We start from the raw sequence: 25,325 nt of genomic DNA on the forward strand, positions 1-25,325 counted from the left end.
GCACGCCACACTCAGCTTCAGAAGGTTCTAGGCACCCCAGTACCATGTGGGTGGAGAAGCCATCCTGGACTTGCCAGGCCCACAGACAGCAAGTCCAGCAGAAGAACCGCCTACCTGAGCCTGGAAGAGAATCAGGAATATAAAGAGTAATAAATTACTATCTCAAAGTACTAGGCTTTGGGATACTCAACAACGGACAAACGAGACAAGGCTGTAAGAGACTAGAAACACCTCCAAATGGGAGTACTGAGGAACACTGCCGTTTTCATGAAATATTACATGGTACAGATAGGACAGGACAATGCAGACATCTGATTTTCCTTCCTTTCACCCTCTGCTTAGAGCCCTGAAAGTAGTCAAGTAAGAGAGAAAAATGTCGCTGGATCCTGGGCGTATGCTACAGTATGTTCCCTTCCTGAAAAACACTTCTACTCCTCTGAGGGTTCAGCATGAATATTTCTTCCTGCACGCATCCCAACCTTTACTGGCTCTCTCCCTCCCACAAGACAATGAACTAGTGCTGAAGACACAACGCTTGGTAAATGTAGTCACCGTTTTTATCCAGCATGCAGCCTGATCAAAGAGAAAGACGAGAGCATGACAGAGTGCGGAAGGGTACACAGAAAAGGGCACAGAGGCACAGGAGAAGAGAGCAGGGCAGTCTAAACAAAACAGGGCAAAGAGGTCGTCGGAGAAGGTGTGTGAAGGGAAAGAGGCTTCAGCAAAGCATAACGGATGAGTCTAAGTTGTATTCAGAACAAAAGGAAGGGAAACTTGGAAATATGCTTTAAAAAGCCAAATCAAGATATAATTAATGAGATTAACTCTTTATTAAAAAAACATTAAACCCTAGAATGAAAAATATATCCGCTATCAAAAATTCCTCCATCCCCATTTGGCCTTAAATTAACAATGAAACCTCACCAACTTGGTCAGGCAGAGAAAACAACGGGCTGCTGAAAGAATAGGGCTTGCCAGGCTGGAGCAACTTCTGTAACACTACTTAAAAGGAAAGACCAGGACCCATCAAGGCCCCTGGGGAATGAATGCCACTGGCACCAAGCAGGCAGTCACTGTAGATGCCACCCGCTGCCAAGGTCTTCCCATTCACTGCCCCACTCTAAGTCCAGCCTTGCCAAGCTACCACCATGCATCCCATTCAGACTTGCCTACCAGGAGAAGATGCACAGCCAGTAAAGGTATTCTGACCCTATTTTTATCCTAGTTCTCAATGCACAGTAACAAAATGGTGTTCTGGTTTGTTTTCTTGTGGGGCTGGCTGCTGTAAGTCAGTTCCCCTCTATGGTCATACTGATCGAATCCAGTCCACGGACTTACAACATTGAGATCTGATCCTGTACCAGGGTGACCTTAAAATCTCACCCCTGAGGCCTATTCGAATAACTGACTCCATTATCCTAAACTCTCCTGCAGGCACATGCCCTTCTTTCCTCTACCAGATTTCAAATTCCTTTGAGGACAGGAGATATGTTGTAATTGATCTAATTGTATCTCTTTGCTAAGTATGTGATAAATGTTTCAAGAATGAATGAATAAAACAGTCAATGGAGCTAGAAATAGGAACCTACCATTACTTACACATAAGGTTTTTTATTTTTTTCTATTATTACAAAAAGTTCTCTTGCCCATTATAGAAATTAACAAGGGAAGACTAAGTGAATGTTCTTTTTTAATTTCTCTGCAGATTTTACATATTAAAAGTTACATTCAGGGACTTGGGATATAGCTCAGTTGGTTGCCTAGCATGCACAAGGCCTTGGATTCGATCCTCAGCACTACCCTCCCCCTATACCAAAAAAAAAAAAAAGGTCACATTCAGAAGGTCTACTTTATGCCAAAACAATTCACATTAAATTTCTGTAGATTCACTTATCTGGCTCATAACAGAATCCAAGTCAATACCAAGAGATTTATATTCAATGAAAACCAAAGCCATTCTCAGCAGAGAACTAAATTTCCTTTCTCATGGTTGTGGTATTCTGTTTCTACTTTTCCTTTAGTTACAATTATATTCCACAAAAGATGGGTCCATATCCTCTTCACATAAATCAGTATCGAGGTGAGCACTCAAAGAGTATCAGTCCCATTCCTATTACAGTCATCCCTCAACATCTAGAGAGTCTGATTCTAGGATCCTCCCACCCCCCCACAGACACCAAAACCCAAGGATATTCAAGTCCCATATATAAAATGGTACAGTATTTGCATGAAACCTACCCATGGTTTCCTGTATACATTCAATCATCTCCAGATTACTTATGATACCTAATAAAATGCAAATGCTACATAAATAGTTACAATACTGTACTGTCAAAGGAATAATGACAAGGAAAGGTCTGTACACGTTCAGTACAATTTTTTTTTTCCAAAATCTCTATGACCAGCAGTCACAGATATGGAACCTAAGGAAATGGAGAGCCAATTATATTTATTCCACTAAGAAAGCTTTAAATTGAAAGGTGAAGGGGAAACATTTCATACCACAAAGTGTGAAAAGCACCTAAAATCAAACCTAAGCATACCAAGCAGATACTTTAAATAACTACTAGGATGGGAATCTCATAGCACAAAACACAACTTACACATAAAAGCCTTTCAGCTACTATATTCAGTCATCTTCAGTCCGTAGCATTAGTAAGTTAAACACTGGTGTCTCTGACACACAGAAATCCTCATTTACCTTGGCCAGGAATGGACAGGAGTCTTAGGAGGAGTTCCACACAAGAGCACGGGGCAAGTGCTCTCCAAAAGGGGCACAAGTAGATGCGAGGACACCTGCCAGCCAGGTCAATCTTCATGAAGTGAAAAAGTGCAGCGCTGCCCCGGACCCAAAGAGGAAGAGTGAAACACAGCCATCTCCAAGTCGTTTGAAATAAAATGCTTCCAACAGATCCTCTTAAAGAAGTTTTTTCTCTTGATTAAAATGATTCCCTCCAAAGATGGGGGCCACCTGATGACTCTGCGCTACGTGTGGAAAGCGTAGAAGGGCGAGCTGATTATTAGCCCAGGGGGTGGGGCAGGGGCCACCTCAGCAAACATACAGAGGTGCCAGGCTTCTCCTGGGGGCCAACACTGGGGTTCCTGGCAAGTCCTGCCCCTCCCAGCACCCTTTGCTCCTCACTGCTCTGCCCTCTGTCCTGCCGCAACTGTGTCTTCAGATGAAACTCATCCCCTAACTCGACTTCTGATCCCAGCAGGGTCAGCGTTCTGTCCTCCACATGTGACCTCAGTCCCCTTGAAGCCAGGATACGGAGAAGCTCATGTTTCCGACCACAAGAAATGAATCCTTTCATTAAACTTCCTATGGAATCATCTGAGAAGCAACACTGGAAAGAGTTTTGAATGGAGAGCCAGGAAACCCGAGTCCCTGCCTGAGCCCTGCCTCTTGTTAGCTGTGTGAGCCTGGGCAAAGCTTGAACTTTCCACATCCAGAAAGCAGTCTTCCAGGATCTCCAGGTTTCCTTTGTGGTTGAAAATCCCACAGTTCCTGAACATGGAATTCTAAGTCTCATCCCTCTCGGCTGGTTCATCTAAGTGCGAGGAATTACTTTGTTAGAAACCAAAACACAAGGGGTATCCATAAAAGAGAAAAAATGAATACTGTATTGGCTTTGACTTGTATCACCCCACTTATTTTTCTTCATGAGAGAAAAAAAGAGGAGAAAAGATTTGCTACATAGATTTCAATAAATACAAGAATGTTAACAAAGGCATGCTTCTGTATTATTTATTTGTTTTTCTAACCCTCTCAGCACACACAGCACTGGACTTTTTTGAAATCACTCTACAGTGGACATTAAACTATTAAAAACCAAAGCTCTTAATTCCTGGTGAGAAGTATGCATATACACTGGGTATTTAAAACATCATATTTTGTGAGTTTTTAATTAAAACACTGAAACCAAAGGTCCACCTTCCTCTGAGACCAGGTGAACAATGAGCTAAACAGGAGGTCCTAGAGAAGTGGGCCGTAATCTGAGCCAGTTGCATGGATCAGTGACAAATTTCTCCCCCATCTTTGCAGTTCAAAAGAGAAGCGAGCTGGAAGTGTCCTTCCTTGAATAGAAAAACAAACATCAAGGACGGCCCAGAGAGAGAGTGTGGGCTCTGAAGCACAGGATGGGGGTGTTAGGCAGACAACCCCAAGGAAGACGGCATCGCTGAGACACTGAGCCAGAGGAAGGGAAGGCCCTTCTCTTCTGTAGCACAGAGCTGTTAGTGAGAGTGGGACTGTGGCCATGGAGAGCCTGAAGGGGAATTTTTAGTACGTGGTCTTAAATCTAAAATGTCCTAGAAAGAAGAGGGTCCAAGGCCCATGGTGACTCCTTGTTAGCCAGAAGAGCCCACTGGGCCTCAAGCCCAAATCCACCCGCCCTTGGGCTGAGACGTGGACTCAACTTTGCTGAGCAGTCAATCCTCCCTTTGTGCAGTCTCATAAGGCATCCCATAGTTGTATTTATTTTTCATTTATTTAGTAGAACTATTTCTTCAAATCTCTGAGGACTTACACATTTGGCAGAGAAAGAGTACTTTAAGGACAACTCTCTGGTGGACTCGAGGTAGGTGGGGAAGGGAAAGAAATGGATGCAGCCCAAGAGAAAAGCCCGGTAGGTCCAGGGGGAGTGGGCTCTTCAGGCCCATCCTGGCCCAGCCCATCTTCTCCACTATATGATAAATCCTTGCTTGAACTTTATGTGCTCAACGGGATGAGAACTATCAATGTCTGAGAGCTGCCTCCAGTTTCAAACTACTCCCTGTTGGATGGATGGCTCCCAACAGCAGGGCTCCTTCTCTTCCTCTCTAGGCTTGAGCCAAACTGGTGCCTCCCGTGTCCATGGAGTGCTGCCCCTTGACCTCTGCTGGAAACCCCACCTGGCTACACTGGCCTGTACATTAAAGATTTTGTATCCAGCACAGTATCACACTGTACTAAGACAACTCTGGGAACTTTGCTGTGACTTTTTTTTTTTCTTAATTGTCAATGGACCTTTATTTTATTTATTTACATGTGGTGCTGAGAATCGAACCCAGTGCCTCATGCATGCTAGGCAAGTGCTCTACCTCTGAGCCACAACCCCAACCCTGCTGTGACTTATTGACGACACCAGCAATGAGCTTTTCCAAGTATCTGGCAGATGAATTTGTTTCAGAGCACATGACTTGTTTTGTGAGAGGATTCAGTACCAAGGCAGGCTAGAAACCAAAACTGACACAGGGCGTTCCCACAATTCACCTCACAGTTCATGTCCTGGCAGCTAACCCACAGCGACTGTTGGCATCAGACGATTCCACTCTCAGGGAGCAGGGGCCTGAGGATTCTCAATGTTTAACTCACTGATAATTAAGAAAATTAACAAAGCATGGGACAAAACGAGGGTCTAAAGAAGGAATTCCATTTAGGTTTCTGGAGGGATTTAATTAAATAAAACTCCCAAGAGACAAATTAAAACAATAATACAAAGGCTGAGCAGATACAGGCAAAGCAAAGTACCTTTCTTATGGATTTTCTGAGCCTCAGATCACCTAACAAGCTTTCTACAAAGTTGCCCTCTAAGACTGCGGGTATTTCTCTCCCTAAACACTCCTCTTAACTGGCTCCTGCAGGCCCCAAGTGTCCACCTTTAACTGTCTTTATCAGTTCACTCAGCAGTGCCGCCCCTCACCCTGTGTGGCCTACTACCATCCGGGGGGCTCTCCCATAAGCCACAGCACAGTTCCCCAGGGGCGAGGCCCACCTTCCGGCTCTCAGCTCTTGGCGCTCAGCCCTCTTAAGGATTCTCAGCACAGCAGCCAGTTACCTTTCTAAAGCTTTCATCTGGGCCTCAGGCTTCTGCTTACATTCTTTCAGTGACTCCTCACTGTCACCACAATAAAATCCAAACTCCTCACCAGGACCTCAGGCCTCTCATGACCAACTGTGCAGACTTTGCTGGACTCTGCCCTTCTCCAATGCTCAGCAACGTGGAGGGTTTCTGAATCCCTCGTGCACTGGGACTGGGGTGCTCCAACAGCACACCACCCTCAACTAGTGCACGCTCCATGCTGCTGAAACACCAAAAGACATGTCTGCACCTCCCGCCAGACAGAGGATACGGCCAGCTGTTCACCTTTGCTGCTCCCACACCCAACACAACACCGAGCATAAGATAAATGCTGTCTGAGTGAATGGGCATTCAGCTAAAAAGGGACTGAACTATGACAATCATGAAGGGTTCCAAATGGCATGGTATTATGGTCTGGATACAGTCTGAGTGTATCCCTCAAAGGTTCCGTGTGGAAGCATGGTCCTCAGTGTGGCAGTGTTGGGAGGTGGAGCCGCGAAAAGATATCTGTCCTTCTGTCACCAAGAAGGGGATTCCTGAGGACGTCATAAAAGGGAGGTGGAACTCAACTCAGGACATGAGGATCCTTGAGCTGTTTCAGGCAGGAATTTAAGGACCGGTCAAAGTGAGGCACAGATTTTAACAGGAATCGAGGAGCACGCCCTGAGACCGGGTGGAATGTGGGTGCTGGAGAGGCATGCACCAGCGGCGCCTTAGCAAGACGTGATTACATACGTAAAAAGTTTCAGTGGAGACATGATCTAGAGGGAATTTTTAGTTCTTTGTGTTGGTCACTGAACACGTTAATCATTATCTTTTAAGGATTCTTTTCTTTTTTTTCTTTGTTTTTGATGACAAATCTCTATTAATTTCCCTGTCAGGGGTTTTCATCATTCTGCTTTGTAAATTTAAACAGTACTACACTTGTGACCATTGAGGGTTTCACCAGGAGGGTGACATGTGGACGGAGTAATCAGATCCGAAAAATTACAAAAAAATATATCTGCTAAGTAAAAGCATTCTATGCCCTGTTTTTCTTTAGGCCCAGGCCAAGAGCAAGGTTATTTACCGACCTGTGGTTAAATATCTGGTAATTGATGTAATAGTGTTATATGTGGTTGAAGTACGTGGAAGCCGAGTTTTTAAGTCATGTGAAAGTGAACTTTAAACCTGGACTGTGAGTCATGGCCACTCTGTTTTGTCCCTTTCTACCTATCCTATGTCTTCTATCCTTACTTGCCTCTACCCCTCCCTGGATACAAGTATGGATCTATGCTTTTCCAATTCTACCAATTAAAAAACGTTTACCATTCCCTCTATTTAAGATGGGAGCTAAATGTCACTTTTTGAAAAGAAAGAAGAAAAAAGGGGGGAAAAAATAAAGAATATAACCTGATGTGGAGAATATAAGAATATAGGGATGACCCACTGGATTCATCTAACGCCCTTCATTGTACATGAGAGAATAAAATGAGATTTACTTCATTTGTACATGTAACATTTTATGTATGTGGTTCTATTGTGTCTAATTATTTATATAATCTCCACTTCCTGCTTGATCTTGAGGTTGCCTAAGTACTTCATGGAGCAAAAATCATGTCACATGGTGTCTACTACATTTAAAAAAAGGAAAAAAAGCTACTTTTCCTTAGCATAGTGAGGAAAAAGAAAATGATGAAATGCTTTGTAAACATAAGAAACAACGGCCTTTTCCCCAGTTGTTTGGGGAGTCACCAGTTATCCCATTCCTCAGGGCAATGCTGTGGCACTCGGTGTGAATCCCCAGCCTCCCCATTAGACATGGTCAGTCACATCACCTAGAGCTGTATGCCATGGAGCATGGGGACACAGCTGCCCATACACACTCCCTAATTAAGAGCATGAGGCTCCAGAGGGACACCCTTAGGTCAGTGAACAAGACGTAGTCCCCGCCTGGAGTGCCAGGTTTGCAGAACCTCACTATGGCAGGACTCGCCACCAGAGTCCCTGCTGTCCTACACGGCTACCACCTTCATTTAGAGAGGCAGGCCCAAGTACAAAGTGAATGATGGTTCCTCGATGCATTTTTGCAGTTGCTGACCTGGAATCTGATACAGAAATTGTTTTCCAGAATCAATTTTCACCCTCATCTAACACTTTCCTTTTCAATAGGAAAATAATGCCGAATTGGCGCAATTCCAGTTTTGCTGAGCTAAGCAAGATGGCTTTAGTTAAACAAATCAGTCAAGGTAACAGTAATTAGGAACGTTCTTAAGTCACTCTTCTCCTGGTGTCCATCCAACTTCATTCCCATTTCCACCCTCCCCACAGGCCTTGGTACTCTACTGCTGAGCCACACACCTTGCCTGGTTTCCTGGTTCTTGTCCTATTTTTCTCTCTGCTCCCCATCCCTTCTCCTTAAGTGAGGGAACAGCCCAAGCTTCAGTCCCCATGGGCTCCTTTTTCACATTTCCTTGGCTGACCCACATCTTCCCCTTTAACCCTAACCTCTCTCTCAGACTGCCCTTCTGCCTTTCCAACCTCTTAAAGGGATGAACCACTGAGTTCTCAAGTTAATATTCCTAGGAGAGATTCCCATGGGATTTGATTTATGTCAGGACATGGACTTGATTTTAAGTCTCCTGCTTATTTTTAATAGTAGCACATGCTCTCCTACGTTTTGAGCAATTTGAAAACAGGGACTCTATGTGATATTCATGGTCTCAGGAACATATAAAACTGCACAAGTATAACTATTGATATAAATTACATAAAGACTCTTCAACTCAGCTGATCAGTGTTATCTGAAAAGTGAACTTTACTTTTGAAGGCATATTTGACAATAAAGAAAAATCAGTCACTTTTCTATAAGGCATTGTTTTCTATAAGGCATAATTTTCTGTAATATCAAATTAAAACTCTTATCTCCTGAAAGTCTGGGCAACATAAATTTAGTAATATTATTTATCTGGATTTTTTAGATATGTCCAATTCTAGACAAAAACTATAATCTCAGAAACTACAATGTTCACAGAAAACTACATTGTTGGCCACTAAATTCCAAATGACAGAAATTTCGAGGAATTTATAAAAAGAGCACTTTTCACTAGAAAACCAAGACCAAAGTATTGAGATTTCTTTTCTTTCCTTTCTTTCTTTCTTTCTTTTCTTTTTTTTGGCAGCATATATAAAAAAGCAAGGCAAAACACCATAAAAAATATTTTCTTTTAAAAGGACAGATGGGAAATGAGATCAGGGACTTCCAGGCCTTTGTAAGTAGCGGGGCTTGGCTTCCTCTCCAGGTCAGCGGATTGTAGATCATTATCAGTCTCATGTAAGTAGAAGAGGAAAAGAACCAGAGGAAAAATAAAAATCCGGATGTTATTGAAAGGCAAATGGAGTAACCACATTTTTCTGTACAATGCTGAGAACCCTCTAGGATTCTCTTGTATCTAAGCATTTCCAAAAGGGAAAACTTCTAGGGCTGTCAGTTTTGAATAGTCTTTTCTCTGTATTTCCATTTTTCATTTTAAATTCTTTCGCTAAGATGGATACTCGTAATACACCATGAATGTCAGTAGGAAATGCACCTGACCAACCTCTCCCAGCTCTGACATTTCACAGTTCTGAAGATGACGGGTTTCAACCCCAATCCGGAAGCCCTATACCTACCTGCTCTTTTTTTTAAAACTTCATGGTAAAACATGTCACACATAGAATTCACCATTTTTAAGTGCCATTAAGCTTCTTCTTCTTGTACGATCTTCACCACCATCAGTCCACAAAACTTCATCTTCCCAAAGACAATCTAGGAACTCACTGATGCCTCATGCCCCCATCCCTACATGCTGGTAACCACTGTTGTGTTCCTATGACAACTCATGTAAGTGGAATCTTACGGTATTTGTCCTTTTGTGGCTAGCTTATTTCTCTGAGTATAATGTCCTCAAGGTTTATCTATACTGTAACATGACAGGATTTCCTTTCCTTTTAAGGCCAAATAATATTCCACTGCATGTAAACACCACATTTTGTTTATCCATTCACCCAAGGGTGGATACTTGAGTTGCTTCCACCTTTCAGTTACAGTGACTATGCCACTGTGACATGGTATAAAGTAGCTGTGTCCTTACTTTCGAGTCTTTCAGGGGTCCACTCAGAAGTGAAATACAACTTGCTCTTTTTCTCCTTCCATACAAACACTATTATGGTTTGGATCTTTAATGTCCCCAGAAAAGCTTGTGTGTTTGGCAATGCAATCATGTCCAAGGGTAAGATGATTAGATTATGAGAGCTGTAGCCACATCAGTGGAATCTATGTGACGGATTAATCATCTGAATCGACTACTGGGTGATAACTGTAGGCTGGAGGGGCAAGGATGGAGGAAGTAGGTCACTGGGGGTGAGCCCCTGGACTATGTTTTGTTCCTGGCTCTTCTCCCTTTCTCTGCTTCCTGGCTGCCCTGAGCTGAGCAGCATTCCTCTGCCACACGCTGTGCCATGCCTCTCCTCAGGCCTAGAGCAATGGGGGTCAGCTGACCTTGCCTAAAACAGCACCAAATAAACTTTTCCTCCTCTAAGTCAGGTATTCTGGTCACAGCAACAAAAAGCTAACACAAACACTACTCCTTGTTTGTTTACGCCAAAGTTTAATTTTATGAAATATGAATGGTAGCCATAGATTGCCTCCCAACATCTTTTTTTTACTATTTGCCACCTTTTTCATACTTTGTCACTTTACAAAACTGCACAAATGTTTGTAAGTTATGAAGCAAGTCAGGACACAGGAGCCTAAAAACCAGATATATGGTCAGTGGATTGACAGCAACAGTGAAGAATGTCATCATCAAAGCATCATCTGCAAAGGACTTCCACTTGGGGGAGAACATGGCTAGACATCGACGCAAAGGTTTATCTTCTCTTAAATGACAAATCAATTTAGATTTCTTGATCTAAAACATTTAGATCTAAATTTATCACCTCTTATTGCCTGTTAAAAAATTGTCCTATATTTTGCTCATAAAAAAATTCTCAGACTTATTCCAAGTAAACTTTGGTAAGTCCGCGAAACAATGAAAAAGGTTCACTAGCCACCACAAAGTATACTCCTTTAACACCAACATGAAAACTGAAAAAAAGGAACACAAAGCAGAAGACTGCTCCTGCAGATAAGGGAATGTTGCTCGAACCAGACACCAAAATAAAACTAAAGGAGAAGAACAAAGACTGGAGATTACCACATCAGCAGAAAATGTAAAAATAAAGAGACAAGAGAAACAGTGCATGAAAACCTCCCAGGAGATGGATCTACGAAACCCAGATGATGGGAGACAAGAAACCTGGGTCGAGGGGCAAAGTCAGGGAAAAGAGAATGTGCTTGAGACTTGGAAGACAGAATCAGATTTCCCAGTCTCACACAGCAGAGGAGGAAGTGAGGGAGAAATGCTTGGAAAGCCCCATGAGGAATCAGCAAGAGAAAGGAGCAACCACAAATCCAGATTTCCAGGTGTCAGCTCCAGAAAGCCAGACATGCAGCCCAGACTGGAGAGGGAATCTGAGCAGAGAGTCACTGGAGGTACCAAGAAATGTGCAAAAAACCTAAAGAAGGAAAAGAACACAGTATACCAAGAAAATAAGAAGCAAAAGTTGTCGGGACAGTGAAGATATTTAGCAAAGAAATTTAAGAGGGAAAAATATATTAAAGTTAGTTTAGTGATAAATTTTTAGTATAATTTTTATACCAATATAAAAGTGAATTCTGTAAATAATGATATGGGTGAGTTTAAGGGAAGAAAGCTTAGAATTTTCGGGCTATGGTTTGTCTTTAGAACCCTGCACGGGGTCCACCAGGGGCACTGCTGGCCAGTACCTGAGTTGTAACAATTTATATCTGGGGCATGTGGGAAAGCATGTTTCCTCTGTGTTGTAGAATAAAGCCCTGCTTCCTGATGTCAAAAACAAGAAAAAGATTCTGCTTCACCTGCATTTTTTAATTGAAGAAATTATCTACCATTCACTAAACCAAATAATTGATCCAACAGCATTTTTACAAATCTAGTCAGTGGGGCTTCCATATGTGCCAAATGATATTCATATTTACTTCATTAACCTCCCCCCTCAAAAAATTCCACCTCTTCACAATAATTTTACTAATTTGAAATGTAGCAACATAGATCAACCTTAGCATACAGTGTACCAGGGATTACAGGGAGATTGAGGTCGAGGAGGAGGAGGGAGAGAAGATGGGGGAAGGACAGACACCTAAATCTGGGGCATTAGCAGCCACTAGTGAAAAGGCAGGACAATGTGCTCAAGCACTGTGCACACAATATGAACAACAAGGGGAGGAACTAAGAGAACAGGGGAAGGTCAGCTGACTTGAATAGCTTCAAAGGACATGGGATTTCGAGTCGCCTCCAAAAATGAGAAGGTACTGCCAGCAAGGAGACCCATGATGCCCAGGCTGAGACAGCACAGACCCCTGCACACCAGGGTTGTCCCCGGCCATGGCAGATGACGCTTCACTTTATAACAGATGGGAACTACTCTTTTGATTACTTAAAATCCACATTTATTTCATGTCTTTCAGGTTTTCTAACATCTTTCTTCCATCCTTAGGCAAATATATCTGACTGACAAATCTTTTCCCCACATAATTCATGTTCAGAGAATACCTAGATGTCCTTGGGATCTGACCAACAGGGCTCAATATGTGCCCCCTTGTGATATGTTCAAATCATCATTGCTACCCATGCTTACATTGTGGTAAATTATCATTTTGAAAATATTTGGCAGAAATTTATACCAAGTTCTATTATTTTAGTAGTTAATTGTTCATTTCAGTGTATTATTGCAAATTACCCCTCAACAAGCACTTTGCTCAATATTTGACACATTTCCTAACCTATACATCATCTTTTTTCTGTACGAAATAAGATATTTTTCCCTGATCTAATCTGTTCCCTCAGATTATAACAATACATTGACAATGCTATGCTCCTATTTTGATTTAAAAAACAGAGACACACAGAAGGAATCTGTGGAATTTGTGGCACTCCTAAGACATTTTACTCATCCAGATTATGAGACAGTTATTAACATTACTAAGACAATTAGCAAGAAAATACAGTGTAAATAGTTTTACCTGATGACAAAGTAAGAAAACAAATATTAGTGCCCAAACTTAACTGGGGTCAAAAATAATTACTACAATGGGAGTCAAAGTTGAAATTCAAGCTTCTCAACCTTTGGAAAAACTTGCCCCTAACAGAAAATAACACCCATTCATTCATCCTTGGCCAACTAAATGCCCTGAGTTCTCTGCCATTCCTAGGATATCTGCCTGGTATCACAAGAGAAGTAGTTACATGGGAGAGGGGCAGTTTTTTCAGTTTCACTCGTCCGATTCTGTGACTGCTTAACTATTCAGGTTCCTCGTCCCTGGGAGAAAGGATGAAACTAAATCAACTCCATGTGGGAGTTTTTTGGTTTCTGTTTTGGTTTCCTAAGTAATTTTTATCTCAGGCCTGCAAATACAATTTTGCATTCTTGGTAGCAAAATTCAAAAAGTTTTGCTAATTAATGAATACCAAGAAGAACACATACTCTCATGCTCAGAGAACTTGAGATAACCTTTAGCTTCCTTGGAGAACACTACAGGAAAAATTTGTCAACAGGGAATATAACTTGTAATCATTGGATTTTGCTTTGCACTTGTTGCCAAATCGCAGGCAAACAGCATCGTTCTGGAGTGCCCCTTTATCTGCCCTTTAGCTGTGTAGTCCTGTTCATGGAGTGAAAATCTCAAAGCATGGTATTTTTTGGCATGTTCTGAACCCATTTACCAGTGGAACACATTCTGGCAGCAACATTGCACAAATGGTTGATTTCATTCCCATGGTATTCGTTTTTCTTTTTTTAAGGAAAGAACTAAATAATAGTCATTTTTCAGCCCATGTATTTTAGCAAGTTAGAAACAGAAAACATTTGTTAAAATTCTCACCTTTGTTTTAAACTTAGTTGGGGGGGGGCCTTCAGGGTTGTCATTTAACAACTGTCATTAGCATGGAAAGTTCTAGAGACAATTCACTATTAATACATTGGTTATGAGACAGCAGGTTATGAGGGTACATTATGTCCTGGGGAATGGCACTGCAAAGAAGCGGGGAGGTTTTTAATGTCAATTATTTCCATAGTTTCCTGTTTTACTTATTTTTTTTTTATATATATGAAGCATTTTTAAAACTAAATAAAAAAGAATCAACAAAGTTTGAAAGATAAGGCAGTTTAGTTCATAAAGACAAGGTTCACATGGAAACAGCACCAGGTAAAGAAGCATCTAGGTAAGAGTATGGAGGTACGGAAGGAGGAGGTGCCAGAATCAGGTCCCAGAAGAGAAGGGCCAGTGACTAGGGCCTCTGAACAGACTGAGGCCCTGGGCTGCTGGGCACTAACACCAGGGGTTTCCTGGAGGAAGGCTTGTCATCTTGCCCCCAAGCAGCCTCGAAGTTTTCAGCAACTCACTCTGCACAGGCCACAGGCCAAAAGACTTCAAGCACAAACCCAGATGGCAACTCAAGCTGCCCGAGTCCTCCACATGTCCTCCCGGGCTCAGCACCCACATTACACAGAGTACAGACTTCATGACATCCCTGCCAACCCCAAACCCCTCTCTGGGAGCTCTTCAGGGCTTCTCATAGCAAGCTCCCCAAGTGTCGTCCTAAGAGGAAAAGTGACCTAAGTCTCTAGTGCTTCCCAAAAAAGCCCACTCTTCAGACACCAATGCACTTAGTAAAAAATCTGAATCTAAAACACTCTCATAAGACATAAGAGAGACTTGTGCCCTCTAAATCAACCCAAATCGAACACTTTTATTCAAGATCACATAGGGATACACTCCTTTTTGCATATTATGAATATATGTGCAAAAATATAATCACTCAAAATATGACCATATGAAGTATATAATAACATTACAACATAACTTTTCTCTCTTAAATAACATCTTTTCACCTTTTAAAATCATTAATTAATTAACCAAATAGATGGAAGAGTTTGTAAAGATCAAGTACATGATTCTGTTGACAGAAACCCAAGTCTTACCTGAAAGTCATCGTAAGGGAAGAGTAGCATCTCCCTCAAACAGTCATTCAGGATCTGAGTCTTCTTCTGGACAATGACATTTTCATAGTCGAGTGGCTCAATTAGCTTTGGCTTGGCCTGCAAGATAAAAAATAAATCAATTAAACATTGTTATAGATAAACTCACTTTCTTAAGATTAAAAAACTTTATACATTCTATACTGTATGTTTTCCAACTTTTCTTCAATTCATGTATTAGTTTTGCTATTGGAAGAAACAGAAATGGAAGAAAAGTTGTTTTCAAAGAGAAAAAAAGACCCTTTACGTGGTACCCTGTCTTCAAGCACAAAGGAAGTCTGCATTCTGGTGGAACGTCCAGTTATTTCTTGGGTCACCCCTGGCTAGACTGGTCCCCTTCCAAGTCTTCAGGCCTGTCAGAACTGCCCTGGTTAGGGAAACCAGCTGTGGCCTGCCAATGAAGGCTCATTCCTCCTGGCACACAACTAAATGTGCCTATTTCATGTAAAGCTCCATGGAACCCTGAGTCTCCAAATATCCCTAGTAAAGTATCTATATACTTACATATATAATGCCTGAACACAGAAAAATATGAGCTTGATCAAAGCCAGGCAAGCGCCCAACAGGGCTGTGGGTAAACCCTAAGGGCCATAGATATCCATCTCCAGCATGCACTGAATAGAAAACAAACTGGGAAAAAGAGATAATGTGGCTTTTCTAGCTATTTCCAAAATTTATCTTCTCAGTAAGAAAAATCTCTTTGATCTACAGCATCACTGTCACCATATTTATGGTTACTTTCCATGTGCAAGGCACTGACTGAGCTAGTTTAGTGATGGAAATACAAACTCAATTAACTATAGTACCATATGTCAAATGCTAAAATAGGCACAAGCATATCTATATCTATACATACAGACACACATACACACACACGGTTAGAAGTAACTAAATCTATTTAATCAATAGTTACTGCAAGATTATTTTTTGAAACAATAAAAAAGCATCAGTTGTATATAATCTCAATAAATGTTATCTATATTACAGTCACAATTCATATATAGGAAATATATTAAAGACATCTGGGCCAGGCACGGTGGTGCATGCCTGTAATCCCAGCAGCTCGAGAAGCTGAGGCAGGAGGATTGGAAGTTCAAAGTCAGCCTCAGCAACTTATCGAGGCCCTAAGCAATTCAACAAGACCCTGTGTCTAAATAAAATATAAAAAAGGGCTAGGAATGTGGCTCAGTGGTTAAGTCCTCTGGTACCAAAAACAAAACTAAACTAAACAACATCTGGTATGTGGCACCTACTTTGAGAATTGTGACTGAGGCTGCTATGTGTTCCCCAAACCTGTGTCCTTTCCTTTCTAATGTATTTCCTAATCTCCCTGAGGTTAGCTGTGGTCACAAGACTATTTTCTGGCCAGTGGCATACAAGTAGAAGGAATATGACCACTGCCACCCTGGCCCATAAAAGCTTCCCAGGTGATGCCCTCCCATCCCCACTTTCCATGACCAGCCACAAGCACAGGATCCAACAGATGCCTTGAAGCCTGAGGGGAGGTGAAGCCCTAAGATGGAAGGCCTCTGGATCCTGAACCACCCTGTAGAAGGCTGCCAGTTTAAAGAGGCACTGAAATATCCAGTAAGCAAGAATGAAACCATCTGCTCTGTTCAGTCCCTGAAATTCTGGAGTAGGGGTCAACAGTCAGCTTGCTCTGCCTAAGATACAGATAAATACTCATATTTAACTTCAATTACTTGATTTAAGCAGACTCTAATGAGATGTTTTGACATTCTAAAAAAAAAAAAAAAAAAAAAAAAAAAAAAAAAAAAAAAGCCATGGCCAAATAATTGCACAATTAGGCAAAATATGTGCAGTGGACAGAAACTAAAAACTGTGCAAAGTAAAGCTATCTATAGTGAAAGTCTAGGTAATTTATAATGTGTAATAATGTAAATGTAGGTAATTCTTACAAAATGTAACACCTGATTGTTTTTACTTTCAAAAAAACTTATACAAAGTAATTATTTTAAAAATAAAAAATCATCTCAGGGAAAAAAGTATTATCCAAAATATCTGAATTCAATTTAAGAATAAAATTCATCCTTGTATTTCTGTTTGTTATACTGAATATAATAACCAGTTAGTAAACGCTAACTGGCAAAATGAATGAATGCCATAATTAACAACATTTTCCTAAGGAACCATTTCCATGTTCCTAATAAAACTCAAATAAGCGCATGACACAAAAGCAGCAGGGATAATAAAGAAATAAACAAGGAAGTGTTTCAACAAAACTTTATTTATTAAAAATAGGCAACGGTCAGATTTGGCCCAATGGTATAAGTTGCTGGCCCAAGTTTTGGAGTTATCTTTATTCGCCAGTAGTTAATAACCTGTCACCAATTTAATAACTCTCTATATTGTTTCCATGTTCAACTACTGATATGTTTTCTATCTATAGACAAATAAAGACAACATGCTTACAACTCTTGAAAGTATTTAATGATTACTTCTCACAACTTGACTAAACTTGGGTTGCTTATGAGATTTAATGACTTAAAAATATTCTTAATTATACAAATTATTGTTTTCCCCTGAATGTATCTTAGAGGTATTCAATGGCAGGATGCAAGCTGAGGATATTCGTAATAGCTTGCTTTTGTGAGCCAGAGTGTCACTTCCAAGGCCTTTTCAGTCAGATCACAATCCATTCAACAAGTGACGCTGATCACAAAGTGAGCTAATTTCCCAAAGCATCCTACCAATTTTCCAAGGGGGCTGGATTAGGACACAGCTCTCCGTAAAACAGAACTCTCTTTCCCATACTGGACTGCCTTTTAACACTCTGTGCTCACCAGTGAACAACCATAGTAAATATGAGAGGAGAGTTCGCAAGCCTCCGTTCCTGTGAAAGACAGAGGATGCTCATCAAGGAGGAACAACCAGGGGCCGATATCAACAATCAGGAAACTCTCATGGAGGATCACCTGTATCAAGGAATGTAAAAACTCAAACTTGTACAAACCCTAAGGTGACTTTATGAACCAACTCCTAGTGTCCTGACTTGGGAGAGGTCTTCAGTAGCTGCAGGGAGTGAGGGCCACAGCAGAATGACTGACGCCAGGGGAAAGGGCCTACTGACAGTGACACACCTGTCTTCTAAGTTGTGAAAGCAAAAGCTCTTGCTTCTACTACAAAACTGGCACAGTGCCTCCCTTCTATAGGAGACCTTGGGTGGGGTGGGAGAGGAAGAAACGATCAGAGGAGAAAGGCTAGGAAAGGAGAGTGGGGAGGGAAGGAAAGGAAACAAGACCAGACATAGCCCAGACACAGCCAGAAGAGGGTGGAGGGACATGCCCCTTGGAGTGTGGAGGCAGAGATGAGGGAAGAAAAGGAGGAAGAGAAAGAGGGAGAGAGAAGAAACACAAAGAAATGGCAGAAGACAGAGGCTTGAGGGACTGGGAGGTAGATCCTGAGGCTGCTCTATTCAACCATGGGATAGGAGGATAGTGGCCTATTTTCTGTTCTTTCAATGGATGATTCACTGCCACAGCTGTTCACTGTTCTTCAGTGCCACTAAGCTTTCCCAGGTGCTCAAGGAGGGGGAGGGGACAGCCCACTGGGTGGGGAACTGACTGCATTAAGATTGAGGACAGGAACATCTCACTGGCAGCAAAAGGACAAAAGACTAATTATCAACTCCTGGTCTAGAAGAAGGCTTAATACAGATGGCCCTGGCTTTAAAGCCAACATGCTCATCTTCAGTTCTTCCCCTGGTAGTACAGCTCCAAGGGTGAAGTTCTTAGTTTTTTATCTTCAAAAGAAACCCAGAAATACCCAAACCAATGGCAGTCAAGGGTGGACATGCCCAGAGGTCCTATACCACCATGCTTTAAAATTTACCAGTTTGATTTTTAATACTCCGGGGTGCTGTTTCCCTTAGCACTGTGGGGGTGGCCAACCCTGAATCTAACAATGCAGAACTTATACTGGGTTAACTGCTGCTTTTATAGTGTATGAAGAATATAACTCAAGCTGTACACAAGTCCTTCAGCTTAAAAGATAGAAAGTTCTTGATTATGAACATTTCTCTGGCCACCTGTGAAACCAAAAAGGGAGAGGTACCACGGTAATTATGATCCACAAAATGTCTATAACGGAGGTTCTGAAAGTAGGTTCCAGCTGATTCAGTAATTGCCTAGAAACTTGTTACAAACATAAATTCTGCGGTCTCACACCAGAGCTGAAGTAGAAAATCCAGGAGAGGGTATCAGCTCTCTAGGGATGTTTGAACAAACTCTCCAGGGATGCTAGAGAACTCAGGTTAATAATGAACCAGGAATGAGCCAGGATTTCCAGTGCTAAGCTTCATAACCTCCTTGGAGAGCCTGGGTTTGAGCCCCCCTTCCCACAAAATGTTGATACACATTAATCAAAATTATACACAGTTTTGTGGGCAGGGCTGTAATGCTCTGGAGAATGGCCATACGAAACTGAGTTTAAGAAGCCCTGGACTAGTGGGAAAGGCAGGCTTGTAAACATTCAACTCAAGGCGGGAAGAGGTGCCAGGGAAGTAAAATGCAGAGTTAAGGGAGTTGGTGAGCCAACTGCCATTCATGAGTCTTGAAGTTTCGTCACTTCACTAAGGAAGTGATGCTTCCCAAGTGTGAATGAAGAATGAGAATCATCAGGGGGGCAAAGGTTTGAACTCCCTAACCTGACAAAGGAGCCTCCTTAGTCAGGCACATGTCTCTACGCCCTGGGCCCAGGAAGCAGGCAATGCTGCATCCACTGTTTCTGACATAAGCCTCCAGGCACCCTCTCCTGGAATCACGTGCCCCTCCCACCTCCACACCTATTACCACCCTCCTACCCCTACAGCCAGTGGGCTACAAACATTGCAGCAGCAGAGTTCTTCCTCTAAAAATAAATCTTACACAGAGAGTAAACATGGCAAAAAAGTTAAAGCAGAGTTGCTCCAGGACCTTTTTCAACCACCTCCCTCAACCCAAGGAGAGCTTTTCCCTTCCCCTACTGCCACTTGGACAGCAGCAGTTCTGGGATGCATCTCCCTGGACCATGGGGTTCAGCCACCTGTGAACAACTCATCACCTCCACTATCAGTGCCTTGGGGCAGGGCTGGATCTTCTTACTTCTGTGCCACCTCAGCACACAGGCCAGAGCCCGGGGACGTGGTTACTGTGAGATAATAAGGATTAATGCTCCTTACATGCGTGGCCCTCTCTCTACAGGTTCTAGTGTAGTTTAATTGTTGCTGGGCTTCTTGGCTCAGGAAACTTGCAGGTACATGTACTCTGTCCACCCAAGGTCATGACACAGAAGTGCAAGAGGAGAGACCATATGGAGATACATACACGTCCTAAGTTGCCTGGCCACAGAACAACTTGGTGGTGTATACATATATATATGATTAGTTAACTGAAAATGCCCCCAAATCATATGGCTCACATAAGGAAGAAACTTTAATAAAGGTTTTTCCAATCCTAAAAATTCCTATGACATTACCAAATGTGAAGCTGGGAGAAACTTTTCTAAATTCTCAAGGATGCCATATAAATCTTGACTAATTACACCAAGGGAAACACTGAATCATCTGTCCTTGTAATAAAGAATGACAACACAAAGTCATAATCACATGAAGAGGTGATCGAAGAAAATAAAGCCAAAAAAGTATTATAGAGGTATGTCCAGAGGTTCATTGATAAAATGTATTGTTTTCCTGGATTGCTGGGTTGAGTTAGCTTTTTAAAATTTGTAGTTTGTAGGGATTTCTTCTCAAATTCTAAATAAATATTCACTTTCATACCTTATTTCAATTTTCAAGTTTTGAATTATTTTTCTTAAAGATCGTCTCTGGAATTTTTTTCAACTGTGGTTTCTCACAAAACCTGGATCTGCCCTGGTAGGGCAGATACCTGATAAGGCAGATAGCACACAATGCTGATCAAATCAAAGGCAAGATGGCCCAGTGAGTTGGGGAGCCAAGCTTTGCAGTCCCAGGGGCTGTTACTGGTCAGCTGAGTTAATGCACACCAAAGGCAGAGCCTGGCAAACCACAGGAATATAGTAAGTGTACCTTATTATTATTATTAAATATGCTGCTTGCATGACAAGGTTTTTTCCCCTTTACATTTGTAGGTTAATGCTTCACATATATTCAATTATGCCAATCAGTTTACAAAGACTTTCCCCCACTATCCAGGAACATACGAAATAAAAACAGGCAACAATAGCAGAGAGATGCACAAAGAAAGAAAAACAAAAGACCTAACATAGAGAAAACTGTATAATAGAGATGACACTGAAATTCAGGGGCTAATCCCAGAGAAAACATAAACAGAAGCTTACATTAAAAGCTGAATTGAGTACTGATGCAGTGTGTGTCAGGAGGGACTGAGAACGGCCGGGGGCGGGAGACCCAGAGTACTGAGCAGCACTTTAGGCCCATCCCATTATGGCAGCACACTCCTGCAACTGAAGTCCAGATGGAAAAGCAATCTGAAGGAAGAGAGTCTCAGCACCAGGAAAATGAGATTCCACGAAATAATTCAATCTTGGCCAAACCTGTATGAAGCTTTGCGAATCATGGTAAATAAAAGCTAAGCTCAAGTGAACAGAGAATAACGTCCCTCAGGCAGGAGAGCTGCTCATGAACTTTCCAGTCTTCCTGGTCTTTTTGTCTCTGGTTATTGAATGTTAACATAAGCTGAAATCCTGAATACTACTTCTTGAAATAGCACACTGAGGAAATGGCAATTCTTGAAGCACTCTATTTTAAGAAATGAGAAATTCATCGTTCCTGCTTATAAAGAATTTAAGACTTCCTTGATTTCTCTGCATAGCGATACAAGCTACTTGATGGACTGAGACAAAAATTCTTCCTGAAATTTATTCCATTTACAAAGCATTTCTCAATGTTGCCAACCGGTCACCAGCACTGTTGCTGGGGAAGGGGACATAGCAGGCTGCGATAAAAAAAGGGGCTTCTGAAGCCAAGTGCCAACAAGTGCAGGCCCACAAACCTTGCTGCACTCCATGCTACCCTCCAACGTGTGACTCTCTCTACAAACTCCACCAAGAATTTTTTCTTCTTTTTTGTGATACTGGGGCTTGAACCTAGGAGTGTTTTGTTTTGTTTTTCATTTTTAAATTTCTGAGAGAGGGTCTCACTAAGTTGCCGAGACTAGCCATGAATGCATAATCCTCTTGCCTCAGCCTCCTGAGTCCCTAGGATTACAGGTGTGTGCCACTGCACCCAGCAAGAACTTCTGAAGTTGTCAGATTTGAAGAAAGAATCCTCATTTTCCCCTAACAGGAAATGAACAGCTGCTTTCCTTCTTTGCCCATAAAATGTTATGTGCAGTTCTAGCTCCTCTCCACAGTTGTTTACTGAGCCTATCCATGTGTACTGTGCCAGGTCTTTGGGATACCAATGAAAAGTTTGCAGGCCCTGCCCCAAAGAGCTCACAGCCAAAGGGAAGACATGTGTGAACAGCAGAGCAGAATGAGTGATAGCAGTGGGAAGCTGAGAGTGCATCTGAACAGCTAGAAAACATGACCGTCCCACAGCTAAATTATAAACTCCATGAAGGCAGAGACTTCTTTGATCTGCTGCTTTCCCCAGCACCGAGAACTGCATCCAGCACAGTGTGGTACTCGGTCACTACGTGTAGGACAAATGAAGGAACCAACAATGTGGGGTGCTTCCAAAGGGGACTGCGGGAGCAGAACAACTCGGCCAGGATCGGGGTGGACTGAGAAAGTCAGGGACTGAGGATTCCAGGTTGCAGAGAAATAGGAGACCGCAGAGCTTTGGCTGCTCTGAACAGGTGAGCAATGGTGGAATGCAAAAGGAATGGCTCCTGGGCCCCGGCTCCAACTTGCCAGCCCCAGTCTCTCCTTGAAAATGGAAGCAAATATTTGAAGAGGATTCATTTGAGGGGGTGCAAATGATTAGCTCACTTTGAGGTGCCCACCCCTAGACTACAGCCTACAGGAAAAGATGAGGCCAGGATGGCAGGCAGGCCCTAGTAAGAAATGCCCAAAGCCAGCAAAAAGGAAAAGGAGCACAGGGGCTGAGAGATGCTCAACAATGTCCCACACCATCCGCCAGCCAGAGGAAGATGACCTCCCATCGTCTCCTAAGAATACGCTCAAAGAAAGAATCCCCTCCTCTGCCCTTAACCCAGACTTCTAAACTAGGACATCACAGCAATCGCAATAAAATCCCATTCTATAGGGACTGCTCATTTGTACGTAGAGGGAGAATGATCTAGAAACTGTTTGGAAGCATGTTTTTTAAAAAGTGCAGCAGGTTCAGTAATGTTAGCACCATAAGCTGGTGCAAACATCCAACCCTGAGATTACCTCTCATGTTACAGACGAGGCGATTCTGCAGCATGGAAGGGAAGGGACCGTCCTGAAGCCCTCGGGACTCTCCCTTGCCCTGGCTCAGGCTCTCCCCTCAGCCTCTACTGAAACCTCGCCTGCGTGTTGACTTTTGCACTTTCACTGACACCCGCACATGACAGAACACAAGAGGAAAGAGAACCTTACCTAAGCTTAGATTTGGAGGAAAGCTCCCACCTGAGGATGGAGCCACATCAGCTAATGGTGTGGAGACTGTGTAGAAGATGAATAAGGAACACTAAACTCTCAGGCATCTAAATATAGTTCTCACACTGCAATGTCGCGTTATCCTCAGAACAAGCTAACACCAACAATGACACACTTGTGAATTCAGTTTTATATTATAAACACCAATCAGATGTTGAATTCTCCCTTTGAACAGTATTTTAAAAAGCACTCAAATTTAAAAAGTCGTCACCAGACCAAGGTTCTATTTCATAAGGCATGTCCATATTAGTAAAACCTGTATACTCAAAATCAGTCAGTCTGAGAGAAGGAAAAGACTCTCACTGCTGCTTGGCACAGTGGCACGTGCCTGTAATCCCAGAGACTTGGGAAAGTAAGGTAGGAGGATCCGAAGTTTGAGGCCAGCCTCAGCAACTTTAGTGAGGCCCTCAGCAACTTAGTGAGACCCTGTCTCAAAATAAAAGATAAAAATAAATCAGCTGGGGATGTGTCTCAGAGGTTAACGGCCCCTGGGTTTAATTCCCAGAACCAAAAAAAAAGACTTTAAGTTTGGCATTTGTCATTTTTATAAGCACCCATGGCTTTTCAAAATTATTAACCTATTATAAAGACTGAAGAACTGTCAAATCAACAGCATCTGGAAAATGTATAAGAGAAACATCATGATGGAAACTGAAGTAATAAAAGAGAGTAATAATGCTAATACCAATTCACTGAAACGCATTTCTTTGCTCCCATTTAGTCGTTTTAGTCAGCTGTGCTCAAACAGGGATGCTCCTGAGAATGTTAATGAAGAAGACAAGACAGGAATTTAGGGGACTCTACTCCACGCTCCATGCCCAAGGAGTCATATAAGAAGAGGAATAGGAACAGCTCTCTTACTGTGCTTAGAGCATTTTCTCTCTCTTCAGACACAGAGCAGGGGTCAAATGTGTCAAGGAAGCGTATAAGGAAAATGGAGTGCTGAGGCAGACAGCCTGAGGCAAGCCAGGGTCTCCTGGACACTAACCTGCCTGCCATTCTTTCACAGGTGGGAAGCAATAATGAAAGCAATAAAGGAAAAGATGCACCATTGAAGCTGCATAAATAATTCTTAAAATTTACGGTACAGATTCTTTTTTCTCCTTTTTTTCTTTTTTCAGCATATGGCCTATAATTCTCAGTTCTTCCTAGGGGCAAGGAAAGGTATTTTTGAAACTTCAACATGGTCAAGTAATTGAACTAAAAGGCTCTAAAAGCCAGATTCAGTCAGATTTCAAAACAACTTACTTTAAGCTACTTATTTTAAGATACTGAGTAAGGGGTGGGATGTTCATACACATAACTGACTCCAAAAAGAGTTTCTGCAGACTTTGGCAGAAAGGCAGCACAGAGACCACTGAAGGGCAGAAGTTGAGAGAATTTAAATCCTGGTCCCCAATATGTTTACAATTATTGGAGGTTACACGGATGTTCATTATACGAACCCAGTGGGTCTCAAAGCTCAGTTCCATACCAGCAGTATCAGCAGTATCTGAAACTTGTTAGAAATGCAAACTCACCCCAGGACTCTGGAATCAGCAGCTCTGGGTGGGGCCCAGCAACACTGCAAAACCTTCCAGAAGATTCTGATGCACACTCAGTGTGGTAACTACTCTACTTGTTCATATACTTTTGTATATGTTTGAAAATTTCATACTATAAAATATTTTTTGAAAACTCTCACTCCACTGTTTATTGGTGATACGGCCTTGGGACAAGTTGCTTGCTTAACTACATAAATCTACATATCCTCATCTG

At 42.1% G+C, this 25,325-nt stretch overlaps 1 protein-coding gene across 15 annotated transcripts in view; it reads right to left on the bottom strand.

Annotated features, from left to right (window-relative positions):
• The window catches only part of DOCK9 (dedicator of cytokinesis 9), a 276,566-nt gene that overhangs the window by 140,847 nt on the left and 110,394 nt on the right, over positions 1–25,325 (bottom strand). For all 15 annotated transcript variants that reach the window (XM_079136871.1, XM_079136879.1, XM_079136881.1 and 12 more), the window contains exon 2: positions 14,925–15,041. In XM_079136871.1, coding sequence (XP_078992997.1) covers positions 14,925–15,041 — 117 coding nt within the window. The remainder of the gene's footprint in view (positions 1–14,924; positions 15,042–25,325) is intronic.

The sequence above is a fragment of the Sciurus vulgaris genome (assembly GCF_902686455.1).
Source record: "Sciurus vulgaris genome assembly, chromosome: 4".
Classification (NCBI taxonomy): domain Eukaryota; kingdom Metazoa; phylum Chordata; class Mammalia; order Rodentia; family Sciuridae; genus Sciurus; species Sciurus vulgaris.